Raw genomic sequence first — 25,136 nt, forward strand, 5'->3', positions numbered from 1 at the left:
TCTCTACAACAAGCTCTCTAGCTTAACCTCTATCTGTAACAGTACAACAAGTAAGGCAGCCTGCATAGTATCATGCCAAAAAAATCTGTTTTATCAAGCTGTCAGTATCAATTTGACTGATAGCTTCAAATGTAAATATTTTCCCAACACAACAAATATTTAGCCACTGGGAACCTCATTTCTCAAATTATTCTGACGTGAAGAGTAGAATCTTCAGGGTCGCATCTACTGTAGCTCTGCCAATTGTAACTCTCATTAAGTTTGCACAAAGCAACGAAAAATATATGCAGCTTTTAAATATCAAATTAATATTTAATTTTTTCCACGGTAAACAATTAACTTACATGAGGCCAGGAAGTACAATTGTAACTAGTAAAAAATCTGTAAAATCCTCACAAAGTGGCAGAATTAATGTAAAAAGTTTGTTTTGTTTTTCTAGCACGAGTGAGTCACATAGAAGACACAGCCTTACCTTGGCTGAGTGCTCCATGGTGACAACCACTTTTGTCTGGGCACTAGATACCAGGTCCATGGCACCTCCCATTCCCTTCACCATTTTACCCTGAAATTGAAATTTTAATAGAAATGTAACATTTATACTAAAAAGGAGACCAAAAAAAAAAAAAAAAGCCCACAAAAAAAAAAACACAAAAGGACACAGCAAAAACAATACGTAGGTTGCAACGGCAGGACAAGATATTCAGCTTTCTTCTGTGCAGAAAACGCACATTATCTCACCACACTGTATTAAAAAGCTACTGTTTTTCTCATTCTGGGGTCTGCATGTGATGCAAACAGAAGAATAATAAGTGGAACAAGGGCTCACAGTCACCTGCAATGTCCCAGTGTAACTTATATCTGAGTAGTGCCAGTGACTTCATGGGAGCCCTGACACCCAGAAACAGTGAATCTTGTTATAGCAGGTCTATCACTTAAAATGAAGCATTCGTTCCAACAATTATAGAAATGTCATTATTGCCTCAAAAGGAAATCTTTGCATTTAAACGTAGCAACAAGGACATCTTAGCACTCTTTACCTTGAAGTTTAGAAGGACACTGCTTGTAACACTATATCATCACAAACCACTCCTTTTATTCCATTGCAGATGTATTTGGATGTCATTTCAGATCACAGACAAATAAATTAGTTTGGATCATTATTCACTCCTGTTAGTCCCTCAGACCAAGCAATGCATTTTGCCTCTGAGACTCATTCTTCTTTTAAGGAGTGTCAAAACTGCACCTGTTGTAACAGCAGCTGTATTATGGTGTACAGATATGTCTAATTCTGCTTTTTATCATGCTATGGCATTCAGTCCCTGCCTGCTTCCACCATCTTAAACTGAACACATATGATCTTGGAAGGTAAGCAGTTCAGGCTTGGCAAACTTCTGATGTGCAACACCCGTAAGCACAACATTCTGTTAGTATGAGGAGAGCAGTTAATTTTAGACAACAATGCCAGACATCCCAAGAAAACAGAATGCAATGACCTCACAACACTCCTGAGTTGCTTGAGAGAGGACCTGTATGACAGTGAAGGTTAGAAGAAGCACGAGGAAAGGAATTTTGGAGATCAAAATAAATTTTGGGACAAAATTTTTGTCCCAAATGCTTTGTATTTCCTCTGTTTTCACACTTCCTATCTTTCCTTAAAATAAATCGTGGACAGAAATATATATGAAATCTAAAAGTCTATGATTAAGCAATATGGAACTTCCTACTGTAAAGTTTTTCTTTTGTGCTTCCACTTATTAGGCATGTGGTTCAGTACCTTACTAGCTATGGCTACAGAGCATATGGAAGAGATTTGTCTCATTAAGTTGTCAAGACAGCAATTTTATGAAAGCCTCTTCATCAAACCAAAGGCAATATATATTAAAAAAATTGTTTTTCACAGTGAAGAATAAATCATGTCTTCCAGGATCTATAAACAACCCCTTCAAAATTTCATGTATCAGAGTAATATTAATCACATTAATTAACATTACTACTAACTACTCTTTTGCAAATACATAACAGCAATGAGAGGATTTCTCTGTACTTAACTTCCTGGCACTGCTCCTATCATTCTCCAACCTACTCTGAAATACAGAGCTCTCACAGAAACTGCAGTGACCTCTTGTCAGCCTGCCAAAGACTCACTGACAAGTAACTGAAGATGACACATTATCTCCCTAGTAACTCAAGAATATGTTTGCACTCAGGATTATGCTATCAGTACACCCTGGCAATGTCATTAGCTGGTTGTACCAGGCCTTTTAGTTCTAATACCTAAAGGGCTACAGCAGCTAGGAAACATCTGAAGAAATAAATGCAGGTGAAAGTACATTTTTTTCTCATCTGACATCTTCACATCTGAACACCATTTGGGTGGTCAAAATACAACATTAAAAAGTATGAGTAAGCCATTTTGTTTAATAGTGATTCCTAAACAGCAGCCTTTCTGTAGGTCTGATAGGAGTACCAATGACAACCTACAGCATTCAAACAAAAGTTTGTGAGTACTCTAAGGTATAAGTACCTTAGAGGATAAGATAGTCAAGACACAACATATTTTTAAGAGAATAAAGTTTTTCCCAAAATGATACAGCAAGTCATAAAGATTCTGTATAGCAAGATGGTTACTATGCATATGGAACTTTCAAACAGAGTAAAGAGAAGTGCCTGAGAGAAAAGAGGAAGCCTTCAAACACTGAGTCTTGAATCCATCCTCTTGTTCTGCATGCTTCCTACTTCTCCTGAAGGCCAGAACTTCTCCTCCATAGCTGATATTTATAGCTACTCTCAACATCATAGGATAAAATGCATCTCAACTGGTCTGGCAAAGTTAAAAGAACATAATCTTTGGAAACAAACAGCACATAAACTGAGCAGCAAAGCAGACACTAACAATGCATTCAAGAAACAGTGATATACACCGCAACAAAAGAGATAATCAGAATCACATGCAATTAACCAGCAGAAGTTTCATACATGACATTTTTTATACTACCATTGATCTTAGCATTATACAAATAAAGATGTCAATCAGAAGGTAACATCAAAAATATACTTATGCATAAATCCACTCTAAATGAATAGAAATGTAGACCACAATCCTTTGTCCATTGCTGATAGCTGTGTGCTCTGTTTAAAAGAAAAGTAAGCTTATAGTTGACTCCAAAATGAAAGCTACCTCTGCTATTTCACTTTCCATTTCTTCTGCAAAAAAGATTGCATGAAGACAATCAAGAAAACTGGATAAAGTTGAAGAATGTTGAAATGTTTTGAAATATACTTGGGTTGTCCTTTTTTCTCTTCTGATTTTTATGACTTTGTGTTGCACAATTACAGAATTAGTGTAATTTTATTATCAGCTATGACTGCTAGATTAGATTCTACTGAGTACAACTGAATAAACATTAGTAAGAAACACCAGGAAACTATTAAGAGTTTTGAATCAGCAGAGTGAGCAATGGAACACAAACATTCAACACTGACTGAATGCAACTGTTTGAGTCCAGCACTGTTATGCACATATACATAACATGCTGAAGTTCTTTGGTTGTTTTTTTTTTTTAAAGAATGTTTAAAATAATATCTTAGTTCCATGGCTTAGCCATGCAGAGAATTACCTGATTTTCAAGAATGCTGACCAGGTATTTCCTGTCATACACAATAGAAATTAAAATTAAAAATTCAGTAAAATCTTGGAGAAGATGGAATGCAAGTTCTCAAATGACCAATAATTCTTGGCAAAATTTATTAATACATTTTCATTAAAATGTAGTATGCACAAATAAGTGCACTAACTATGGCTTGGATTGAAAGGGACCTCAAGGATCACCAAGTTCCAATCCCTGTCAAAGGTAGGGCTGCCAACCACTAAGTGAAACACTAGACCAGACTGCCCAAGGCTTCATCGACTCTGGCCTAAAACACCTCCAGTACCTCACCACTCTCTCAGCAAAAATCTTATCTCTTCACATCTAATCTAAATAACCTCTTCTTTCATTTAAAACCATTCTCTCTCCCTATCACTATCTACCCATGTAAAAAGCTGATTTTCCTCATGTTTATCTACTCCCTTTAAATTCCGGAAGACTGCAACAAGATCGTCCCCCAGCCTTCTCTTTTCCAGGCTGAACAAGCCCAATTCCTTCAGCTCCAGCACTTGGATCACCTTCAAGGCCCCCTTCTGGACCCACATCAAAAGCTCCACATCTTTCATGTGTTGGGGGATCTAGACCTTGATGCAGTACTCTGGCTGGGGCCTCATGAGGTTAGAGTAGAGTGAGACAATTACATTCCTTATTCTGCTGGACAGCCCTCTTCTGATGCAGCCCAGAATACCATCGGTCTTCCAGGCTGCAAGCGCACACTGCTGGCTCATGTAAAGTTTTTCATCAACCAGATCCCCTAAGACCTTCTCAGCTGGCCTGCTCTCAAGGAGTTCTTTTCCTCCTTTGTATATATATACAGGATTATCTCAACCCAAGTGCAAACCCTTGCACTATGTTGAAGCTCATTAGATTCACAAGGGCTTACTTTCAAGTTTATCAAAGTCCTTCTGGATGGCACCCGTTCCTTCTGCTGTAGGAACCATACCTCTCAGCTTGGCGTCATCAGCAAATTTGCTGAGAGTACATTCTCTCAGCAACATTCAGAACATGTCACTGATAAAAATACTAAAGGGTGCCCGTCCCAAGATGGACTCCTGGGGGACACCACTCATTATTCGCCTATGTATTTATATTGTTACTTTCTATGAACAGAAAATGAAGACAGCACAATGTAAATGCAAAGAACATTAGTCAAATTTTATTTACTTCCTATAAAACTAACCTGAAGTACATGCTGGCAACAGTTTCAAATGACTGAGAGAAATTCTAATGAATGCACTGAGAAACCGTATCTCAAAAGCATCTCAAAACAGATTGTGACATGCTTCATTGACGTTGATGGACTTCATAATAATGAATATTATTATTTCAGTGTAATGTAGAAGTACTGCCTTCCATTTTCCTTTGTATAACATTCCCCAAACACACAGCACATTGCGCAATAACTGAATATTGGCTGCATACAGTGGTCACTATTGTTACCACTAACCCACAGATCAGGAGTCTTTTGGCATTTGCTAGTATTTTGGGGCCAAACAGAATTTCATCAGCTGCTCTCATTACACAGATGCCTAATGCATACCTGCCACTTTCCACAACAAAAATTTAAGAGAGAATATGAACAAAATACGAAAAGTGAGTTCCTACATTCCCTCCATTATGCAGACTGCCAAAGAAGAATGAATACAAATTGCATAGAAAAAGACTTCAAAAAGTTAGGAGAGCTACAGCCAACACAAAACTCTTCCTTTATCCTTTAAGGCTCCACAACTTTTCCAACAGTAGTAATTTCATGCTACAAGGGTTGCAGGGCTTCTAGGCAAAGGGCTTCCACCACTTTGCAGGGCTTCTACTACTGGGATAGGAACAGTTACTTGATATATTACTGCAATCTTTGATCCAAAACAACTGTCCCTGAAAAACTAACATCTAAAATGTTAGGAAATTGCTCTTCCAAAAGAGTGGTCAAGCGCAGGACCGGGCTGCCCAAGGAGGTGGCGGAGTCACCAAGCCTGGAGGTGTTCAAGGAACATTTAGACATTGTGTTGAGGGACCTAGTTTAGTGAAAACTATTGGTGATTGGTGGACGGTTGGACTAGATGATCTTGTAGGTTGATCTTTTCTTTTGGTGATTCTATGAAAACAAATTTCATATTAAAATAATATCCCACTGAAACTTAGATTACAGGTACCTAGGTAACTGCAAGTTTCATTCTTCCTCTTTGTTAAACTGCCGTCATATATGCTCTACTCACGTCATGTCATAAATAATCATTAAATGAAGTCATTATAAGGAGATGGAAATAGTCACAATTATTAAAAGTAATTAATCTGTATGCTTATATACAATTTATATAATTTGTAGCATTTATTCAGTTTAAAACAAAAAATTGAAAGAAACACTACTAGAAATATTTCTTACACCAACATTCTGTACAACTTGAAACAGAATGCTGACAGCTTGATGCACTCTGTGCAACAGTTACAAGACAGTGTGTCTGCATTAAAAAGGAAGATAAGGTTTGTTTAGCAATTCATCTACTTAGGCAAATAGGTAAGTCTTAAATTGGGCTTGTTTGAGAAGAACATGCAATACTTTCAGGTATTGAAGGATGCATGTCCTTTCTCCCAACATTAACAATAAGACATTTCAAGTCAGAAACATGCTTCTTGTGGAGCCTTCTGCTTTTAGGTTAGGTCCTACAAATAGTAATTTTAAAAAAATTCTCACTCCTGCAATCACAGACTCGGATAACTTCTGCCAGTTTATTTTCCTTTTCTTTACCAATGAAACTGCAGTTTCCCTTAAGCACAAAGTCAAAAACTTGCAAAATATGAACTTTGAGGTCCTGTAAAATAAATGCAAAAGGGCAACTAATAATGTATAAAACTACATTCTGACTGTCTGAGGTTATACTGACCTCTACAGATAGCAATTTAGAAGATTTATTACTAAATTTTAATTGCTTCCTCATCTTTTCAGACAGATAATCTTCTCCAATAAAGCTTAATATCTTTGCGAAATTTGTCTTCCCTTTTGACTTATTTCATTATCAACTCCTAAATCCTTTAAATTTGGCTACTGCAAGGCTGAGCATTAAAATTACGGCTGAGCATTAAAATTAAGGTTGCTGCTTCTAATTAAAAGATGATTTATTTTTTTTTTCCAAAAACAATCCATGTTTATGCAGCCAAACTCAGCCACCCTGTACAAATTGTATCACACTCTTGCTCAGCCCCTAACTGCATTATCTCAGTAATCAAAACAATAATACTATGGAAAGTTAGAATTAACTTTCTTAATCAACATTTGATTTGGTTTATACTGCTTGTAAGGAACAGAGATGCTAATAGTACCAGTCCCAACATCATCTCCAAAGCTGCCATTGCTAGCAGAATAATAAAATCACAGAATTGCAGGGGTTGGAAGAAAACTCTGGAGGTCATTGAATTCAACCTCCTACTAAAGCAGATTACCTACAGGATGTTGCATACGAAAGCATTCAGGCAGGTCTTAAATATCTCCAGAGAAGGAGAATCCACAACCTCCCCGGGCAGCCTGTTCCAGTGCTGCGTTACCCTCATGTAAAGAAGTTCCACACTCCAGTTTATGGCCAGTTCCCCCTGTCCCTCCCCAGAGACTACTGAAAAGAGGTTGGCCACATCCCTTTGACTCTCACGCTTAAGATATTTAAAAGATGACCTCCGAATCTTCTTTTCTCAAGACTGAACAGACCCAGGTCACTCAGCCTTTCCTCACAGAAGAGATGCTCCAGGCCCTTTATCATTTTTGTGTCCCTCCTCTGGACTCTTTCCAGGAGATCCCTGTCTTTTTTTGTACTGGGGAGCCCAGAACTGGACACAGTACTCCAGGTAAGGGCAGAGTAGGTGGGGAGGATCACCTCTCTTGACCTGCTGGCCACCCTCCTTTTAATGCATCCCTGGATGCCCCTGGCATTCTTGGACACCAGGGCACACTGCTGGCTCATGGCTAACTTGCTGTCCACAAGGACACCCAGGTCCTTCTCCACAGAGCTCCCCTCTAGCAGATCATGTCCTAACCTGCACTGATAACTGCAGTTATTCCTTCTCAGATGCAAGACTCCACACTTGCTTTTTTTTAAACCTCATCTGGTTTCTAGCTGCCCAGCTTTCCAGGTCTTGCAGCACAGCCTTCAGGTATGTCAGCTACTCCTCCCAGCTCTGTTTCATAGGCATACTTGCTGAGGATGGATGCTATCCCCTCATTAAGGTCACTGATGAAAATATTCAACAAGATTGCACCCAGCACCTACCCCTGTGGAACACCACTAGTCCCAGGTCTCCAACAAGACTCTGTGCTGCCAATCACAACCCTTTGAGCTCAGGCAGTCAGCCAGTTCTCAACCCACCTCACCATCCACTTATCTATCCCATGCCTTCTCAGCTTTGTTATCAGGATGTCATGGGAGACAGTATCAAAAACTTTTCAACTTGTTGGCCACATTTTTTATGCACCTCAAGACACCACTAGTCTTCCTGATCATACGGGCACACTGCTGGATCACAGCCAACATGTTGTCTACCAGGACACCAGGCCCTTCTCTGCAGAGCTCCTCTCCAGCAGGTCAGCCCCTAATCTGTACTGATTAGGGTTATTCCACCTTAGGTGTAGGACTCTGCAACTGCCCTTGCTAAACCTCAACAGGTTGCTCAATGCCCAAATCTCCAGCCTGTTCAGCCTTGTTGAATGGCAGCACAGCCTGCTGGTGTGTCATCGGCTCCTTCCAGTTTTGTATAATCAGCAAACTTGCTGAGGGTGCACTCTATCCCTTCACCCAGGTCAGTGGATGAGGATTGCACAGGAACTTTCTAGCTACAGGCTTCCAGCAGGACTCTGTGGCACTGATCACAACTCTCTGAGCTCTACCAGACGCCCAGTTCTCTCATCACTTTCACTCATCTATCTCACACTTCTAAGCTTACCTATGAGGATGTCACGGGAGGGGCATCAAAAACTTTGCTGAAGTCAAAATAGACAACATCCACCACTCTCTCTTTATCTACCCTTACCTACCACGACATCATAGAAGGCTACCAGATTGATCAAGCATGATTTTCTCTTCGTGAATCTATGCTGACTACTCCTGAAATGCCTGTTCAATCAGCCTGTTGATTTCAGCCTCATGGTTTGGAAAAAAGACAGCTTTCCTGGCAACACCAGATATATTCCATTCAGTGCTGTGGACTTGTAGTTGTTTACTTTATTTGACTAGTCGTCTTCTACAGTGAGTAACATCCTCACTTCCCTGAATTCTACCACTAGCCACAGAAACCATGCCAATGAAGTCTAAGGCAAAGATGTTGAATACTTCAGCCTTTTCTATGTCTTTCATTCTATGTTACCCGCTCATTATGACATGCTTCATAATAACACTCCTCCTTTTTATCTGTATTAAGTTTCCACCTCATGAAATGCGATGTCACAGAAATTATATTCATTTTACTCTTTTCATATTCATCGGTCTCCTTGCAGGGCTTCTCCACTATGAGCTCAATGGTTTTCTGCTGGTAAACTCTGTCAGCAGTATCACTAACTATATTATTAATGCTGTGAAATGGCATGGGGACATTCAGAAATGCATATTAATATTCATAATTAATAGCTAACAGAAATAAGAGTCTCTGGTGTCATAGTGGGACATTTCAGGAGTTCTAGTGGCCTATGCCTAGCCTCTAATACATGCTACAGTGGCTGCTGGAGCCACACACCTTCCTGACGGCTTTCCATAAAATCCTTCTATTAGTCCCATAATAATCCTTCTATTAGTGTCCCATAAAGTCTCAGGGAGAACTCCAAGACTTTTTAATCTTTAGTGAGACTAACTGTCACAGGAGCGAGGGCTGCTGCAAGTCCATACTGCTGCTCTGTAAGGATGCAGTAATTTCTGCTAGCAGAAATTTTTAACAGTAGTTTAAGAGAAACATACATGTCATGTATAGGTCTCTGTCCTTCACTTGTGAAGTGAAATACAGTTCCATTCAACAGCTTCCAGTAGTCATGGCTCCTATTTACTCCCACCAGTCTGCTGTACCCCACAGCCACATCCTCAGCATTCCTATCCATCTCTCTTGGCCTCCCCCTCCCAGCTGCACTCTGTTACCAGGAGCTCCTCATAAAATTTGCCACCTCCTTCTTTCCCTCCCCAGAAACCACCTGTCATTAGCTTGACAAGTTAAAGGGAGGAAGACAAGAATCCATAAGTTGTGTTTAATGCAATGAATGCCAATGTTGAGGGATTAACTTCAGCATACGCAAGCTAACAGCACAGTTTACTAAACATGTTTAAAATACTAAAATAGTCTTCTTTAGTCACATACATGAATGCTGGTAAAAAGGTGCACCTTAAAGGTAATAAAAAGAACAAATGAAAGTTACTCAAAGTTTGGGATTTGTTTGTTTTTTATACTTTCCAACTCTGACAGCATATATGTCATTCCCAAATGTGGGGGAAGCCTAACTGAACAGCATGAAGATACATAAGCAACAGAAGATATAGAAAATAATGCTCTCATCACTGATTCAAAACTAAAATCAGCATGGTCAAGAGAATATCAAGCATATAAGGAAGGAATATGCAAGTCTACAATCTTTTGAGAAAAACTGAAAGTACAATCTAAGATTAAAACGCTTAGAGAAACACGTCTGTAAAACAATCTCTTCTACTGCAAAATGTTGGCTTCATCTCTTTTGATAGCTCAGATCTTGAAAAATAAGTTCCAAAATGCTATCAGTGAAGAAATTTCAACATCACAACCAGAAAAAATACCTGTATATGACAAAGAAGCAAAAAGCACACAGAGTTACCGGAACAATTAACACTATTTAGTTGCAGAAAGCGTTGCATTTTACTACTACTACAACATGTGTTATTTGTAAGTGCTGTATCTCTGAACACTGTACATTTTGCTCAGTTTCAAAAGTTTAGGAAAAAAAACCTAAATTTAGCTTTTAGAAGTTCAGACTGTTCAACACTTCAGTTCAACACAGGTGTTAGTACAAAGCCAGAAATAAGACTGAAACAATTCTGATAGCTTCCATTTTTGACTTATCTTTAGCAACCGATGCTGATAGGAATCAAACAAGCTCTGCACACTAAGCTAAGTACAATAGTAAAATATTTGTGGGGGGAAAAAAAAAAAGCTTTATTTTGATAGGCCTTTCTGCCCTACGCAAAAAGTTAATGTTTAATTCAGTATTTAAGTAATATCAAAACCTATTTTGCTGTACTATAAATAGATGTAGATTATCACATTTACTAAAAGCAGGAGTGACTAATTTTGCAGAACGGAAAAAACAGCAAAAATTAGCATGAAAAAAAAACTGAACTACACATTGATTTGAGCTGCAAGTTTTTTTTCAACAAAAGAGTCCTACAAGTGCATTGAAACAGTGCAATCAGTAACAACCCAGAATACTCCTTACTACACAGTTTTGGAAGATGGCAGGAAAGGCCTAGCAATAATTAATGGAGGTGGACATAAAAATAAAAATAAAGACATAGCACAGTTGGGTCTTTTTTTTTTGAAAAACTAGGGCAAAAAAACGTAAAATGAAACCAATCAACAAAGCAAGTAATGAATTGCCCCTGTTCATGAGACTGCTTTTCAAGAACGAACACTAGTTAATAGCTTTTAGACTCAGCACAAATGCAACTGCATGAAATTTAATATCCTGTTGAATTTAGAAGCACTTTTTATTTGTCATCAAAACCTATACACTGATGAACCAGGAGGGCTTTTTTTAAACATTTCAACTTGTGAACTATCGTATCTACATTTTTCTACATTGGTTTAGGAATAGTATAGAGTGAGGATCTTTATTAGTTGTTCACTTGAATATTTTGAGCAATGCTTCAATCTAGAAAGAAAAAAAAAACCACAAAACAAGAAACAAACAAATAAAAAACCCCAACCAATCCTACTACTGAGAATTTAATCCTCTCACTTCCACTTTCTTATAAGCCTTTCAGAAACAACTTTTCCAATCAGAAGGCTTTACTAGATAAAGGAACATTTATGATAGCTTTTGCAGAGCCAAAGGTCTGGAAAAAAAGAAAATCTCAAGACTTAAGTATTATCTTCAATATAAAAGTATAGGGAGTTGTTAATATTGTGACTTACAGTTTGCAAAAGCATAAAGGGAATGTCAGACTGTGGCAAACCAACTAAACAAAAGAAAAAAATTACCTGACAATTTAATCAGATACATAGATAGATTAAAACCATACTGAACTCTGTTTGCAAGAATACTTCAAAATACCTTAGGGCAGGCTAGTAATGCTTGTTTTCCATGTAATTCTGATACAAGCAATATTCAAAATCACTGAAAATATCTAACTTGTAAATGATTTGAAAAATTACTGTCTAATTTTAAACCATAAAATGTGTCCAGTGAATGGCTTTAGGTCATCTACGTCTTTAATAACACTGAGTTTGGTTTATATTTTTAAACCTGCTTGAAACCTGCAGGACTATTCAGGTAAATAAAATAAAACAGTTATTTTCCCCTAGGTGTACTCAAAATACCAATCAACATTGGTATTTTGAGTGATCAGCACTGAGAAAAATAATGCGGGCAATGTTTTTTGTTTGCTCATTTGTTTTCCATTTGATGATGAGCTCAATAATATTTCACATCTTTTTTCAAAGACTTTGCTCCAGTTACAACTACACAAGAGCTGCTGCTCCCTAAAGATAAAGAATCAGTCCTCATCTCAAAAGCCTGACATGTGAATCCAAGATAAAGAAGAAAGGTTTACATAAATCATGTTTAGTTTTTTCAGAACACTTAACATAATAAGTGATTTCAGATGGCTGGATTCTGACACCTTGGTGCCAGCAGAGCCCAGGAAAACTGTTACACATTCTCTATGTTAACTTGATTAGCTTTTCAAGACCCCTTATGCTTTGAGTCCTTTATCTTTTTTTTCCCCTCATAATCAGCTACAAATATTATTCTAAATACAGTATACTCTCAATAATAAAAAGGCCAACTTACAGGAATCATCCAGTTGGCCAGGTCACCATACTTTGACACCTGCATAGCTCCAAGCATTGTCAAATCAACATGGCCTCTGACAAGAGAAACACAGTGTGTAATTAGCAGATTATGTTCAAGTAACAGCCCACAAACCTTTACGAGTTTTTAATCGCATTCTCATTACAACAATTTAAAAACTGCATACCACAGAGGTAACAACAATTTTGTCACTCACAGATTTTTCTCTTCCTCTAAATGCACTGCTGATGATCTTCCTGTCTGCCTACTGAGCCTCAAAAATGCTATTATTTTTGTCTGGGTTTGGTTAATTGCATGCATAGACAATCAGCTCTGAACTCATACTTTTAAGTGCACTCCTTTACATATTTACATACACCCATTATCTTTTCAGAGCCATTACGATTTAGTGTTTGTTTGCATCCAAACTCCTTCCCGAAAAACAAACAAAAAACAGGTGCAGATGGTGAATTTCCATTAGGGAGGTGGAATGAGGATCACAGTTCCAAGTTGAAGAAAGATAATACACTGCGTGCAAGTACAGATTAGATACTTGGAAATGACCAAAAAGTAATTGTTAAAACCTAGTTATAAATATGTTTATACATGGCCAGGTGGTGGGAGACACAAGCATCACTATGGTATCTGCTGGTTACAGTGTTTTTCAATTTCCAATTGCTAGACCTAATATTCTGTAAATCATCACTCATTAAGTCCATGATCATTTTGCAAGCTGTTAAACGTTAACCACATTTTGAAGAATTACTAATGACTTCAACCACTGAGTTTATTCTTCTTATGTCTTGTTACATACCCTCTTATCATCGCAAATGATTCATCACTAGAGAAATAAGAAGAACCAGGAAGAACAGTGACTGTCTCCTTTCCTGTAAAAGAAATAAGTTACTGTTTCTACATATTTTGTCTCTGGTAAAATAAACCAAAACTATTAATGAAGAAGAAAGGTTTTTTATGTATCTTTTTTTTTTTTTTAATTCTGTATTAATATGGACCCAATTACAATTATGAAATCACACATAAGCCAAATCAACCATAATGAACTAGGAAGCAGTTTGTGTCTTCCTCCTGTTTGACCACCAGCAGTACCAAGCAAGATAGCACTGAACCAAAGGTTAAAAAATCTCTATTGACTTCAGCTTTCTGCACTAAGGTAATTCTCTTCTGAAAGAGAGAAAGAACATCTTCAGAAGACGCAAGATTGCAAGGAAGAATAAGCAGATCAAATTCAACACAACCTACGGTAATAATGATTTAGAAAACAGAAGAATAAATGGCAGATCCTAATTTTGCTTTCTTAAAGAACAGACAATAATGCTCTTCTCTATGATGTAAAGTTCTTAGGTCAAGCAAGGAAGCTAGCATGGAAATGTTTTCCTTTGATTCTGTCCAGAACTCTCTTCTACTGCCAGCACTTTGAATCAGACTGAGAAATAAACCATGTATATAGAGTGCCTGTGGAAAGTCACAAGAAACACAGCTGTGGGTAGAATTATTACCAAGCATGAGAAAATTTAGAGAATAAAACAGACTTCAGCACAAGATGACACTGAGAAGATAAAGTAACAACAGCAGGAAACAGACATTAGACATCATTAAACATTTTCCAGAAAACAGGGAAAAAGAAGACAATAAGGAAACAAAGAGGCTGAGAAAAGTAAAAGAGAAAAAAAAAAAGGAAAATTAAAACTGACAACTAAGTTATCTGTTGTAATTTACAAAATTGACTTTATGTTTATTATACCACCAAGATTTTGTGAGGAAATTAAAGTTGATACACAAAATAGTATACAATTAAGGTCCTGCACTCAAATCACAGAGAATTCAGCAAGCAAAGAATTCACCCAGACCAGTTCTGAGAATGATTGAAATGTTCACCTATCAGGCTCCCAGTGAGTGGGAGCAATGATGAAGTCTGTAAGCTGTAACATGGAAAAAGAACCCCACAAGAAATAGGCAACCTACGGCAGTGCTGAGAAGAATAGGACACAGAGTGAGGGCCAAACAATAGTTTAACAAGAATGCCATATTAACAGTTCTTGAAAATGCTCTCATAAAGTCTGTACCTGTATGTAGAATTACTGTAAGGCAAATGCCTACCTTGAAATTACAGTGAACATAACCTATCTTGAATTGAGACATTCAAGAAATGGAACAAACAACAAAGTAGGTACTTCAGAAAAATGTACTTCTATTTGCAGATAAAAATTTGCAAGAGCCTAAACTTATTTTGAAAATGTGCACTTTGAGGGCTGATACTGTACCATTACAGGCTAGGCTATGAATGTGAACAGAAGTCCTATTCCTTTGCCATTTAGCTTCTATTTTTTTCAAATGCTTTTATAAACTTGGTTGAAAAGCATCGAGAGCAGTCTTAATCCAACAAAGTATCAGTGAGACTTGTCAGCTTCTGCATATTTCAGCAACGATATCACTAATATTTTGGTGAGCAGACTCATCTAATCTTGTGTTCTGTCTATTGCACCTTCATAGAAAGATGCTAAGGTGCTTAACATTGAATTACCAGTACTAGATTAATCTGACTTCCATGTTACATTCTACTATCTTACATTAGCTACAACATTTTCGCCTCAAAAATATTTATCAACCAAACAGTAAGTCAAGATCATCTTGACACCCACACAATAAGCCAGACCATCCTGACATCCATATAAAAACACAATATTTTTTTCAGTCTTTATCAAGTTCTTGGTTATGTTTTCCTTTGTCACTCTATTAGTATGTTCATTACAAATATATCAATACTAGAACTTATCATTAAGCTCTAATAAGAGTGCATATTGTTTTACCTTCTATGATAAATACTTTTTGCTTTTAACATTTTTTTCCTTCCAATGACACCTTCCTTTAAACTCTCAAACTCAGTTAAATCATTAACTCAGCTCCCATGTGTCTGATTTTTCCTTTATACAAAGTATCTCAATAGTTACCTACCTACTGTTGAAACACTGGACTCAATTCCTTAATTTCTAATTTCAGATCAGAAGAATGCCTTAGATAACTTCTTATTTAAAACATAATACTGAATGGTGAAATAACATAGCAGTATGATGACAGGATCAATTAGTTAAGCCAGGTAGCAAATGTTTCAAGTCAGTGGACAAGTTGCTGGACTGCACTATGATAGTAAATTAAAAGCTTGTTCGATGTCAATGATTTATCTCACTTGGCTATTAAAGAGTTTAATTGTACTAGCTAAAAGAGATAGAAAGGTACTTTCTACAAACATACACATATATACACAGGGGTGGGAGGGTAGAGAGTTATTAATGAAATAAGCCTAAGCTTGTCAGGCATAGGTTTATATTTTATACCATTAGCAATGACAAGAACTTAGAAAGTATCACATATAAGAATAGGTAAGGCCTTTCATAGAATCACCAAGGCTGGAAAAAACCTCCATGATCATTTACAACAACTGTCCACTTTCTAATACTTCCCCCACTAAACCGTGTACAACATCTGAACATTCCTTGAACACTTTCAGGGACAGTAACTCTACCACCTCCTGGGCAGCCTATTCCAGTGCCTGACAGCTCTTTTGGAGAAGCAGTATTTCCTAATATCCAACCTGAATCTCCCCCAATGCAGCTCAGGGCCATTCCCTCCAGTCCTACTGCTAGTTATATGGGATAAGAGGCTGATCTCCACCTCGCCACAACCTCCTTTCAGGTGGTTCTACAAAAGCAATAAAGTCTCCCCTCAGCTTCCTCTTCTTCAGACTAAACAACCCCAGCTCCCTCAGCTGCTCTTCGTAAGACTTATGTTCCAGGCTGCTCACCATCTTCATTCCAGGGCCTCAATGTATTTTCTGTAGTAAGGGGCCCAAATCTGAGTGCAGCACTTGAGGTGCAGCCTCACCAGCACTGAGTACAAAGGGACAGTCACCTCCCTCCTCCAGCTGCCAATGCTATTTTAATCAGGATGCCCCTGGGCTTCTTGGCCACCTAGGCACACTGCTGGCTCATATTTAGCTGAGTGCTGACTAATAACACCAGGACCATTTCTTCCACACAGACTTCCTTGGCTGCTTCTTCAGCTTATCACAGTGCAATATAGAGGTCCAATTTTACGTGGAAACAGAACGGATGCAAGCACAACTTTCCATTAAGAAAACAGAAATCAGACCACATTCCGATGCAATAAGCCACAGCAAGATTAATGGCTGCCTCTGTAATGCCCCAAAACAGCAGAAAGTAGAGAGAAATTCAGCCAGAGAAATGCAGGGGAGCCGTAGCAGGCGGTGTGGCAGGAAGGGAAAGTTCTTCCAGACAGAGCTGCTCCTTTGTGGACCTCCCCATCCCTGCTTTTACTATAGCACCTGGGACTGTGTCTTCTCCTCAGAATAGGGAAAGCAGCCATCCACCTCATCATATGACTAGCACCTGGCAAGCAGGCTACGGCTGCCTCTTGAAACACACAACTGGGTATCATCTACACAACTCACTAGGCAGGAGGAATCCAGGCTACTATGTGAAGAACCTTTACAAGCAAGTCCCACAGATAAATCATTGAGAACCGTTTTCTTGAAGACTTGACATGAAAAGTAGCAGGAAAAGAAAGATGTACATTCATGTAACAGCTCCAACAAGCAAGCCCACTTCTGGAAAGGAAAATTATAATCTTTATCACTTGGACAGGAAAAGAGCTCCCTTCAGTAGCTACTACAATGAACAAAAGCATAAGCTCTCTAGCTAGAATATGTAATCCCTCTATTGATCAAAGCCAATCTTCACTTAAAAGACTATAAGAAGTGAAATACATTAATATATACATAAATAAACGAGGAGCTTAAATACCGAATCAAAATAAAATTTTTATATCAACAAAGAAAAGTCACCTACAAAAAATTAAATTCATTTAGAAGATTTTACCTGCATTAATCAGATCTGGATCAACTTCACTTTCAAGTGGATAGGGACCCTGACAATAACACAGACATATTATTTAATAATTTATTTAAATTATGAATCACTTGATGTACAATTTCTTACTGCTTTATTACTTCTCACGCTTATTACTGAAAACAAATCAACACGAACTTGCATTCACATATTTTTTTTCTCTTCTGCACAACACAATTCTTGATACAAGACAAAATTTACATCAACTAATATATCAAGACTGATAGATATTGCCCAGAGGCTGCTAGAATTACTAAATAACCAGAGAGCGGAGGTACTTGTTTTTGCATTTTTTTCCTAACTAAAGTGTCATACATTTGTCAGGGGAAAAAAAAAAAAAGAAAAAAAAAAAAAGGTTTGCAAGTGTAATATAATAAAGCTTTACTATAGCAAAAACATTATTCAATTTAATTTTTTTCTCCAAAAATTATGCTTCATAAGGTATCCTAAAAGGCGTGGTCTTGTAAACCAAGCACAAGACTTGGTGTCCAGGTTCTGACTCCTTTCCATAAAACAATTATTTAGGAACATACTTTAAGTAGCACTATAATGCTGAAATGAGCATTTCCAAAAAGACTTTCTTGCACACACAAAATTTTATGATCATGCACTACTGCATAAGCTTGAATATGATTTCTACCATAATTATAATCAGCTTAGGGGCAACAGGGAGGAATAAAACCTAGCAGTACAATATGGTAAGCATATTGCTATTAAGTGACCACGATATATTCTTACCAAACCTAGGACTCCATTTTCACTCTGTAGGTGAACAGTTATGTCTGGACTGATGAAGTTACTGGCCAACAGAGGGATTCCAATACCCAGATTAGCTGAAGAAAATTGGTCAAGGCACAAATAGGAACACACAGTGCAAACAAATTTTAAAAGTTATCACTGTACTGTCATAAGAACTGTTGTCCACAAACACTCCCATTTTTAGCTGGATGTCTCACACTTGTGCTTGAATTACTTTCCTACTTGGACTGGCTAATTGCATTCTGTCAAATATTTATTCTGCTTAAAAAAAAAATCAAAACAGTTCAAGTAAGCTACATTTCTATTGCACTTCACTTTTTAAATAAATTCTTGTCAAACATTCAAGCACAAATAAACTCTATATATGACTGAACAGGAACTTCAGACATGCATCCCATCTGTTTCAATCAGGTGTTATTGAGAAGAGAGAGGCACTGTGAAAGATAAACAATGAGCGTGATAATTAATTTCCATTAAACATAAGTAGCTGCAGCTACCAGTCTAGCAAGACTCACTTTAACCTATAGTACATCTGGAGGATACCATACATGCCGTCCTCAAACTCTAAAGCAGCCCGTCTGATGATCCTCTCCCTCACATTGTCTCCTGCCTTTTGTTTGGCTTTTGAGTCTTCAGGCTTTCGGATTGATAAGCGCTGCAAAACAGGAGGCAATCATAATCAGAAATTAGCATCCAGATTCTTGCATCTCAAGATGCAGCATCCTGATTTGTGATTGGTGAGATACTTCATCTAAGAATAACATTATTTATCCATCTCTTAGAAAGAATGACCTTTTATTCTAGCAGTTCAATCTCACCTAAGCCAGTGGAATAATCAAGATTGTTCTATAGCTATCACTAAATTTGATTCGTTTACATTGTCAAGTCTGAGAGAGTATCTGATAGACATATAGACATAACTGGTTAAGAAGAAAAAGAGGGAAAGAAAGCAACAAGCATTAGTGCAAATACTAGCAAGTTTGAGTATCATTACTCCAGAGATATCCAAACAGATTTTTTAAATGTCAGCCTAAAATTCAAATACTGCTCTCTCCCTGTAATCATTCAATTCAGTGATGACATTCTAGACTTACATGTACGAGATGAACAAATGCCAGTTATACAAAAAAAAAAAGAGGAGCTAGGCAACTGCATTTTCACAATAAGTCTACATAAGCTCGCATAAATCTGTTTGGTATGTCTTCCAGAGACTTACTGGCCTTTAACTGATGCTCCCTAAATCACACACACATAAAAATACCACAGTATTCAAGAAGTTCGTAAGACCTTTTCTGTGAATTTTCTTTCACATAAATGGTTTTCTCCATGCATTTCTCCCAAGTGTATAATGCTGCTCTAAACAACGTCCTCTGTTGTACTCACTCATATTTTCTCTTTACATATCTCTAAGACATAAAAAAGAGATCTGGCAAAATTATCCTCTATTCCTTTTAAGGAACACAAAAGAAATTTTGCACTTTCTTTTTCCCCTATGTTAGAAGTCTGTCTCCTTTTCAGCAGTCAGGATCAGTCATTATCAGCTCTCCTACACTTCCTAATAACTTTCTTTTTATGTCTGACATATTTTTCCTAGAATTGCTTCACTTGTGCATTTTGGAAAAATTAAGAACAATCACAGAGGATTTCTGTGTAGCAAAGGATAGAAAGTATGACAAAAATATGACGAGAGGGACCATGTTTGAGTCCAATTAGGCATGAACTGCTATTTAAAGTCAGTATGAATTATGACAGACTAGGTTCTCTTCATTCCTTTTCTCTCCATTAACATTCATCCTAATCAATGCTTTCATATGGGCAGACATTTCCAACCCATGTAGGTTACTCCAAAAGTAATGCTTCCTATTTATTTCCTGGAAACTGTAACAACCACCAAGAGTTCAATAACACTACATGACAGAGCAAATTCTCAGCTACAAAACTGTTTTTCAACACAGTCACCACCGTAAGCTATGCATTTTCATCAGCCATTAACAAGAGCCTGCATACTGCACTCATACAAACTACGTTAGTGGAGGTGACCCCCACCTCACTGTGCCTACATCCACTGTTTGGTCTCCAGAAACATTCATCAAGCATTGATGAATGTCAATGGGTGACTTTTTATCTGCATCTGTGTCAGTGATACAGCTTTTCTTCATACACACTTTCATTTCAGGCACCATTCTGTCAGGCTGCCCCTCTGCTGCTGTCTGTCACACACAAACAAAATGGAAAGGGATACTGGCGGGAAGGTTCAGCCTCTACTGCCATACCTCCAACATCCATCTCCATGAGCAAATATAACAAAATCGGAGACAATGCTTTTGGAATAGCCTTCATTTATAAACTTCTATGATAGAAAAGTATGAATAAAAGCATTAACAAAATTAATCTCTGTTACAACTTTGTTGTATAGTTTACAGCAGCATTTTTCCTTCTCACTTTGTTTTTTTTTTAAGAATATAGGGGAGGGGGCAGGTGACTATTCACGTACCCGTACCCTTATCCAGGCTAGACAAAGAAAATCAAGCAGCTCATGTACTTTTTGTAACTGTATTCTTTATACAAAGAATCACCACTTTACCCACTGCCAAAGTCCAATAAAAACACAAGTTTATTAAACACAAAATGGATTTCTTCCATGAAAGTCAAAAGCTTTTAAACTAAGATATTTCAAAAGGAAGAAGCGGGGCATTCTAACAAAATATGTCCAAAGAAAAATTTTATAAAAGGCTTAATATCTGTTTCTAGTCAGATCCTCAATCATGCGCTTTTGCAGAATGAGCACTTACAATAACAGTTACAATAACAGATACAATAATAACAACATCCCTTCATACATTAACCTATATCATCTTACTTAGATCAAAGTAAGTCTTTGTAGGACTACTTAATATAAATTTAAGAATAAAATAATTTAAAAATAAAATAATTACATTCCCTTTGTTCAACTTTTTCTTTCTACCAAGGTGTTTCTTCTTTGTATTATGTGTCTCCTCCTCCACCAGCTCATATAACATTTTGAATAATTCCCACCTCAAGATTACGGACACATCAGAGAAATATGGAATTTTTAATTACAATTTAGGGCTTTGTCACAGCAACAAAATAAAAAAGAGGGACAAAGCTTGAGTGAGATAGAGCCATGGAAACAAAAAAAAAAAAAAACAGTACATGATGATTTCCTTAGCAGTTTTCAGTGTTTTAATATTATTACCTCAACTTTTATTAAGTATTGGCATATTTTATTCAGACCACAAATGTCACTGTGTAAAAGATTTCACATTTAATGAAAAGGAAAGAAAGGTTCCAGAATCTCCACAAATGTAATGTAATCCATTATAAGGCACAGAAGAGGCTGCAACTAGTTCTACCTGTCCATGTAAAAAAGCTTCCCAGTAGAAAAAAAAAGAAACATTAATGTTAAAGTCAGCTCTTAGTACAAGTATTTCCCTTGTGTCTACAGGAAGTGATCTGGGAGAAGAAAGAAGAAGGATTTTTCATCATCAGATTTTCAATGCAGTAAAGTGATTGAGGACCGCAGAAAGTTGTTCTAGCTCATTGAGGGATTGAATAAGAGAGTCTGAGGCATAAAACACAAAGTTCAGTTCTCAATACTCCACCAAGTCCTTAAGTAAATACCTAAAGCCCCAGTACTTAGCAAAACCTGGCAAGCTTTGATTGTTAACACTTAATGGCTAGAGTAAGAATCCTGTAAAAATCCTAAAATACAACTGACCCTGAAATGTGACCAATAAGATGGGCTACTTACTTCAATTCTCTTTTCAAACTTCTCTCCCTGTATCAGGCGATCAACATAGATTTTGGGAACATGAATATCTTCTGGCGCAAATGCTCCAATATCAACAATTTCTTCCACCTACAAAAGTAAAAAAGAAAACAAATATTTACAAACAATATAAAAAGAGTGAGTAGTTAATGAGTATTAGCAGTTAAGTGGACTCAACTACAGTGGACACTGAGGAAAACCAACGAACAGGACAAAACAGATGATAATCCCTTTAAAATAGGCTACTTCTCATGGTTATCTTTCCTCTTTTTTCATACAGAAAACAGCACATTACCTTAGAAGGATATTTTACATTTATACTGAAAGTATAAATTGATATTTTAACAGCTCAATTTGTACAATCACCATACAGAAATATACCAAGTAATATCCCAGTTGATTGCACTTACAGTTTACAACCAAAAAGGAAGAAATGATAAACTAGTAAAAGAAGTTGTAGTACAAAGCAGAAGTATGAATTTAAAGGTTACAAACTGAAAAGCTGCCTTAAAGTTTCTTTGCAAGACATTCAAAACAAAATTAAGACTTTTGAACTGTAGCAACTAGTTGCAAAGATCTAGAAGCTTCTACAGTTAGTGAAGCTAATTCAACTCAAATGGTACCTACACACAGTACATTTAAAATGTGACCTAACTGGAGCACCACTGACATTGCATTTTCCTTCTGACTCTGAATTCAGAATACTCTAGGTGGGGATTGTGATACGGCCTCATGCCTGCAGTAGGGTGCCTCAGTCTTACCTGGTGCTCAAAACCTCAAGAACAGAGAACACATCTCACCCTAACAGAATAAACCTCATAAAACTCACACTGCATCCAATCACAGAGAAAATGTATTATTACTATAACGCTAAAGTCATAGATTGAAGAATGTCTGAAACAATCTACTCATAAGGAAATTAAACAGCTTCCAAGCTGCTTCATCATCAGAAACTAATTAAACTTTCAGGAATCTCTGGAAGAAGTCTAAAAATCCCCAAACAAGACCCTGAGCATGACATATCAGTAGGGATACATGACTTGGCAGCCATCACCAATGAAGGAACATTAAAGAATTTAAAATTCGTTTTGACATCCAATTGTTACTGCACAATGTGATCAACATTAGAATCTATATAGTATTTCTGAAAGATAATTACCTCCCTACTGTGTTTTGTTCTATGATAATAAACAAAGAAATCCACCATAAAAGCAGCAGAGGGAGAAGAAAAAATTAAAAAAATAGAGTACAATAAAAAGAGTGCAGACAGCAAGCCAAAGGAGGTGATTCTTCCCCCGTACTCTGCCCTTTTGAGGCAAGATCTGAAGCACTCTGTCCAGTTCTCGTCTCCCCAGTTCAAAAAAGACAGAAAACTGCTGGATGTCATAAAGATGACAGGTGCCTGGAGCATCTCACTTCTGAGGAAAGCTGAGGGACCTGGATCTGTTCAGCCTGGAGAAGAGAAGACTTAGATGGGATCTCAGAAATATCTAGGAGACATCAATTGTAATTAAAATTAAGTATGTCAAAATGTTTACATAGAAATATAATGCAACTCTGAGAAGGGATTATAAGTTTGTGTGTAATGCCTGCAAGATCATTCTGTTCTCCAGGTGAAATAGATCAGGATGTCTATGTGAAAAAGTAAGAACTCTGAAAGGGAGAGCAGTGATTTTATTGTTCTAACTCTCTCTCCCAACTCTGCTCACATAAGAACTAGATGATCTAAATGAAACAATGAAGATTGCTGGCAGCCTACCTCTTTTAGTGTTGCCTACACTGCTACTGGAGATGAAGCTAGGCCTACAAAAGTGAAATGGAAAATCTGATGGCTGTGGGAACCAGCATCTTCACTTTCTAATAAGCACTACTGTGACTCAGTAAGTCACAGCAAGACAAAACCCAAATATCTTTCTAGATAAGAACGATAATCTAAAAATATATAGCTCTATAGCTGGTTGTATTCAGTTCTCTTTAATACTGCATATTCCCCTATAAGTCTTTTTTGTATCACATCTATAGTCCAATCCTCAGTCACTCACAGATACAAAGGAGAACATTTGTACTAATGATCAGAGGGTTGTGTGTGAATTTTTTTTAAATATTTTTATTATTATGTTTTACTCTCCGTTTTATTTATCCTCCTACTATTTCTCCCACATACTAAATTTACCTTACCTTTCTTTTGCCACATACAGACAAATTCCTGTACACATCTAAAATCATCATACAACATCTTACCAAAGAGATACAAAATGTAGCAAAACATTTAAAGATAACTAATCAAGGCAGATTACCTCCTGTACTTTTTTTAATTGTTAAAATATTTTGGTACTATTTTGACTGCCTTGATCCCTTGCTCACTTTCAATCTTAACCTCAAAGTGATAGAAGGTAGAAAGTTTGTACAGCTTTCTTGCATCAGCAAAATGAAAGAGTAACTTCAAGACCTCTTCTAGTAAGCTCTGATTCATGACTCAAACATTCTTTCATTGTTTCAAGAGCTTCACATTTTCAGTTTCCTTCCTGTGTATATGTCCTTGCAAATCTTGCCTGATTGTTGCCAGTGAAAGTCATTAAAGTCACATGGAAGTAGAATGAATAAATTCAAACATTTCTGAATAGTAGTTTATCTGCAAGTACAACATAAAAGTCGTTCTCTGCTATGATTCACAAGAGCGTTCTGTCACTCATTTTGGTATCAGCACTCATAGAATGAATGGTCACTTGTTTAAAAATATCACTTCCTTCTGTAATTTACATCCACTTTTCCCTTTTTAAAGTAATTTGGTTTACTTTTACTTAAGGAAATTCAGCTAGTACTCTGAAGTTTTAACTCAGAGTTTCTAAAGGCTTCTAGAGGAAGAATGGGAACCTTGAAGGTTATAAACTTCCAGTAATTAAGATAACGAACAGCATTCTTGATCAAACACTGGAAAAGTAGTTGTAATTATACAACTATTCATGTCAAAATGCTTGTACCTAGTAAGACTTTAGAGT

General features: G+C 37.1%; 1 protein-coding gene across 3 annotated transcripts in view; it reads right to left on the minus strand.

Moving 5' to 3' along the window:
• OXCT1 (3-oxoacid CoA-transferase 1) overlaps nt 1-25,136 on the minus strand; it is an 85,418-nt gene that overhangs the window by 15,208 nt on the left and 45,074 nt on the right. For 2 of the 3 annotated variants that reach the window (XM_085212644.1, XM_085212645.1), the window contains exons 8-14: nt 22,120-22,227; nt 18,891-19,002; nt 18,327-18,421; nt 17,559-17,607; nt 13,460-13,532; nt 12,646-12,721; nt 473-562 (exon numbers count right to left, since the gene is read on the minus strand). In XM_085212644.1, the coding sequence (XP_085068770.1) occupies nt 473-562; nt 12,646-12,721; nt 13,460-13,532; nt 17,559-17,607; nt 18,327-18,421; nt 18,891-19,002; nt 22,120-22,227 (603 nt within the window). Of the gene's footprint in view, nt 1-472; nt 563-9,841; nt 10,415-12,645; nt 12,722-13,459; nt 13,533-17,558; nt 17,608-18,326; nt 18,422-18,890; nt 19,003-22,119; nt 22,228-25,136 lie in introns of those variants that run through there. The other variant, XM_085212646.1, reaches the window with a different exon arrangement.

The sequence above is a fragment of the Meleagris gallopavo genome, chromosome Z, assembly GCF_905368555.1.
Source record: "Meleagris gallopavo chromosome Z, MGAL_WU_HG_1.1, whole genome shotgun sequence".
Classification (NCBI taxonomy): Eukaryota; Metazoa; Chordata; class Aves; order Galliformes; family Phasianidae; genus Meleagris; species Meleagris gallopavo.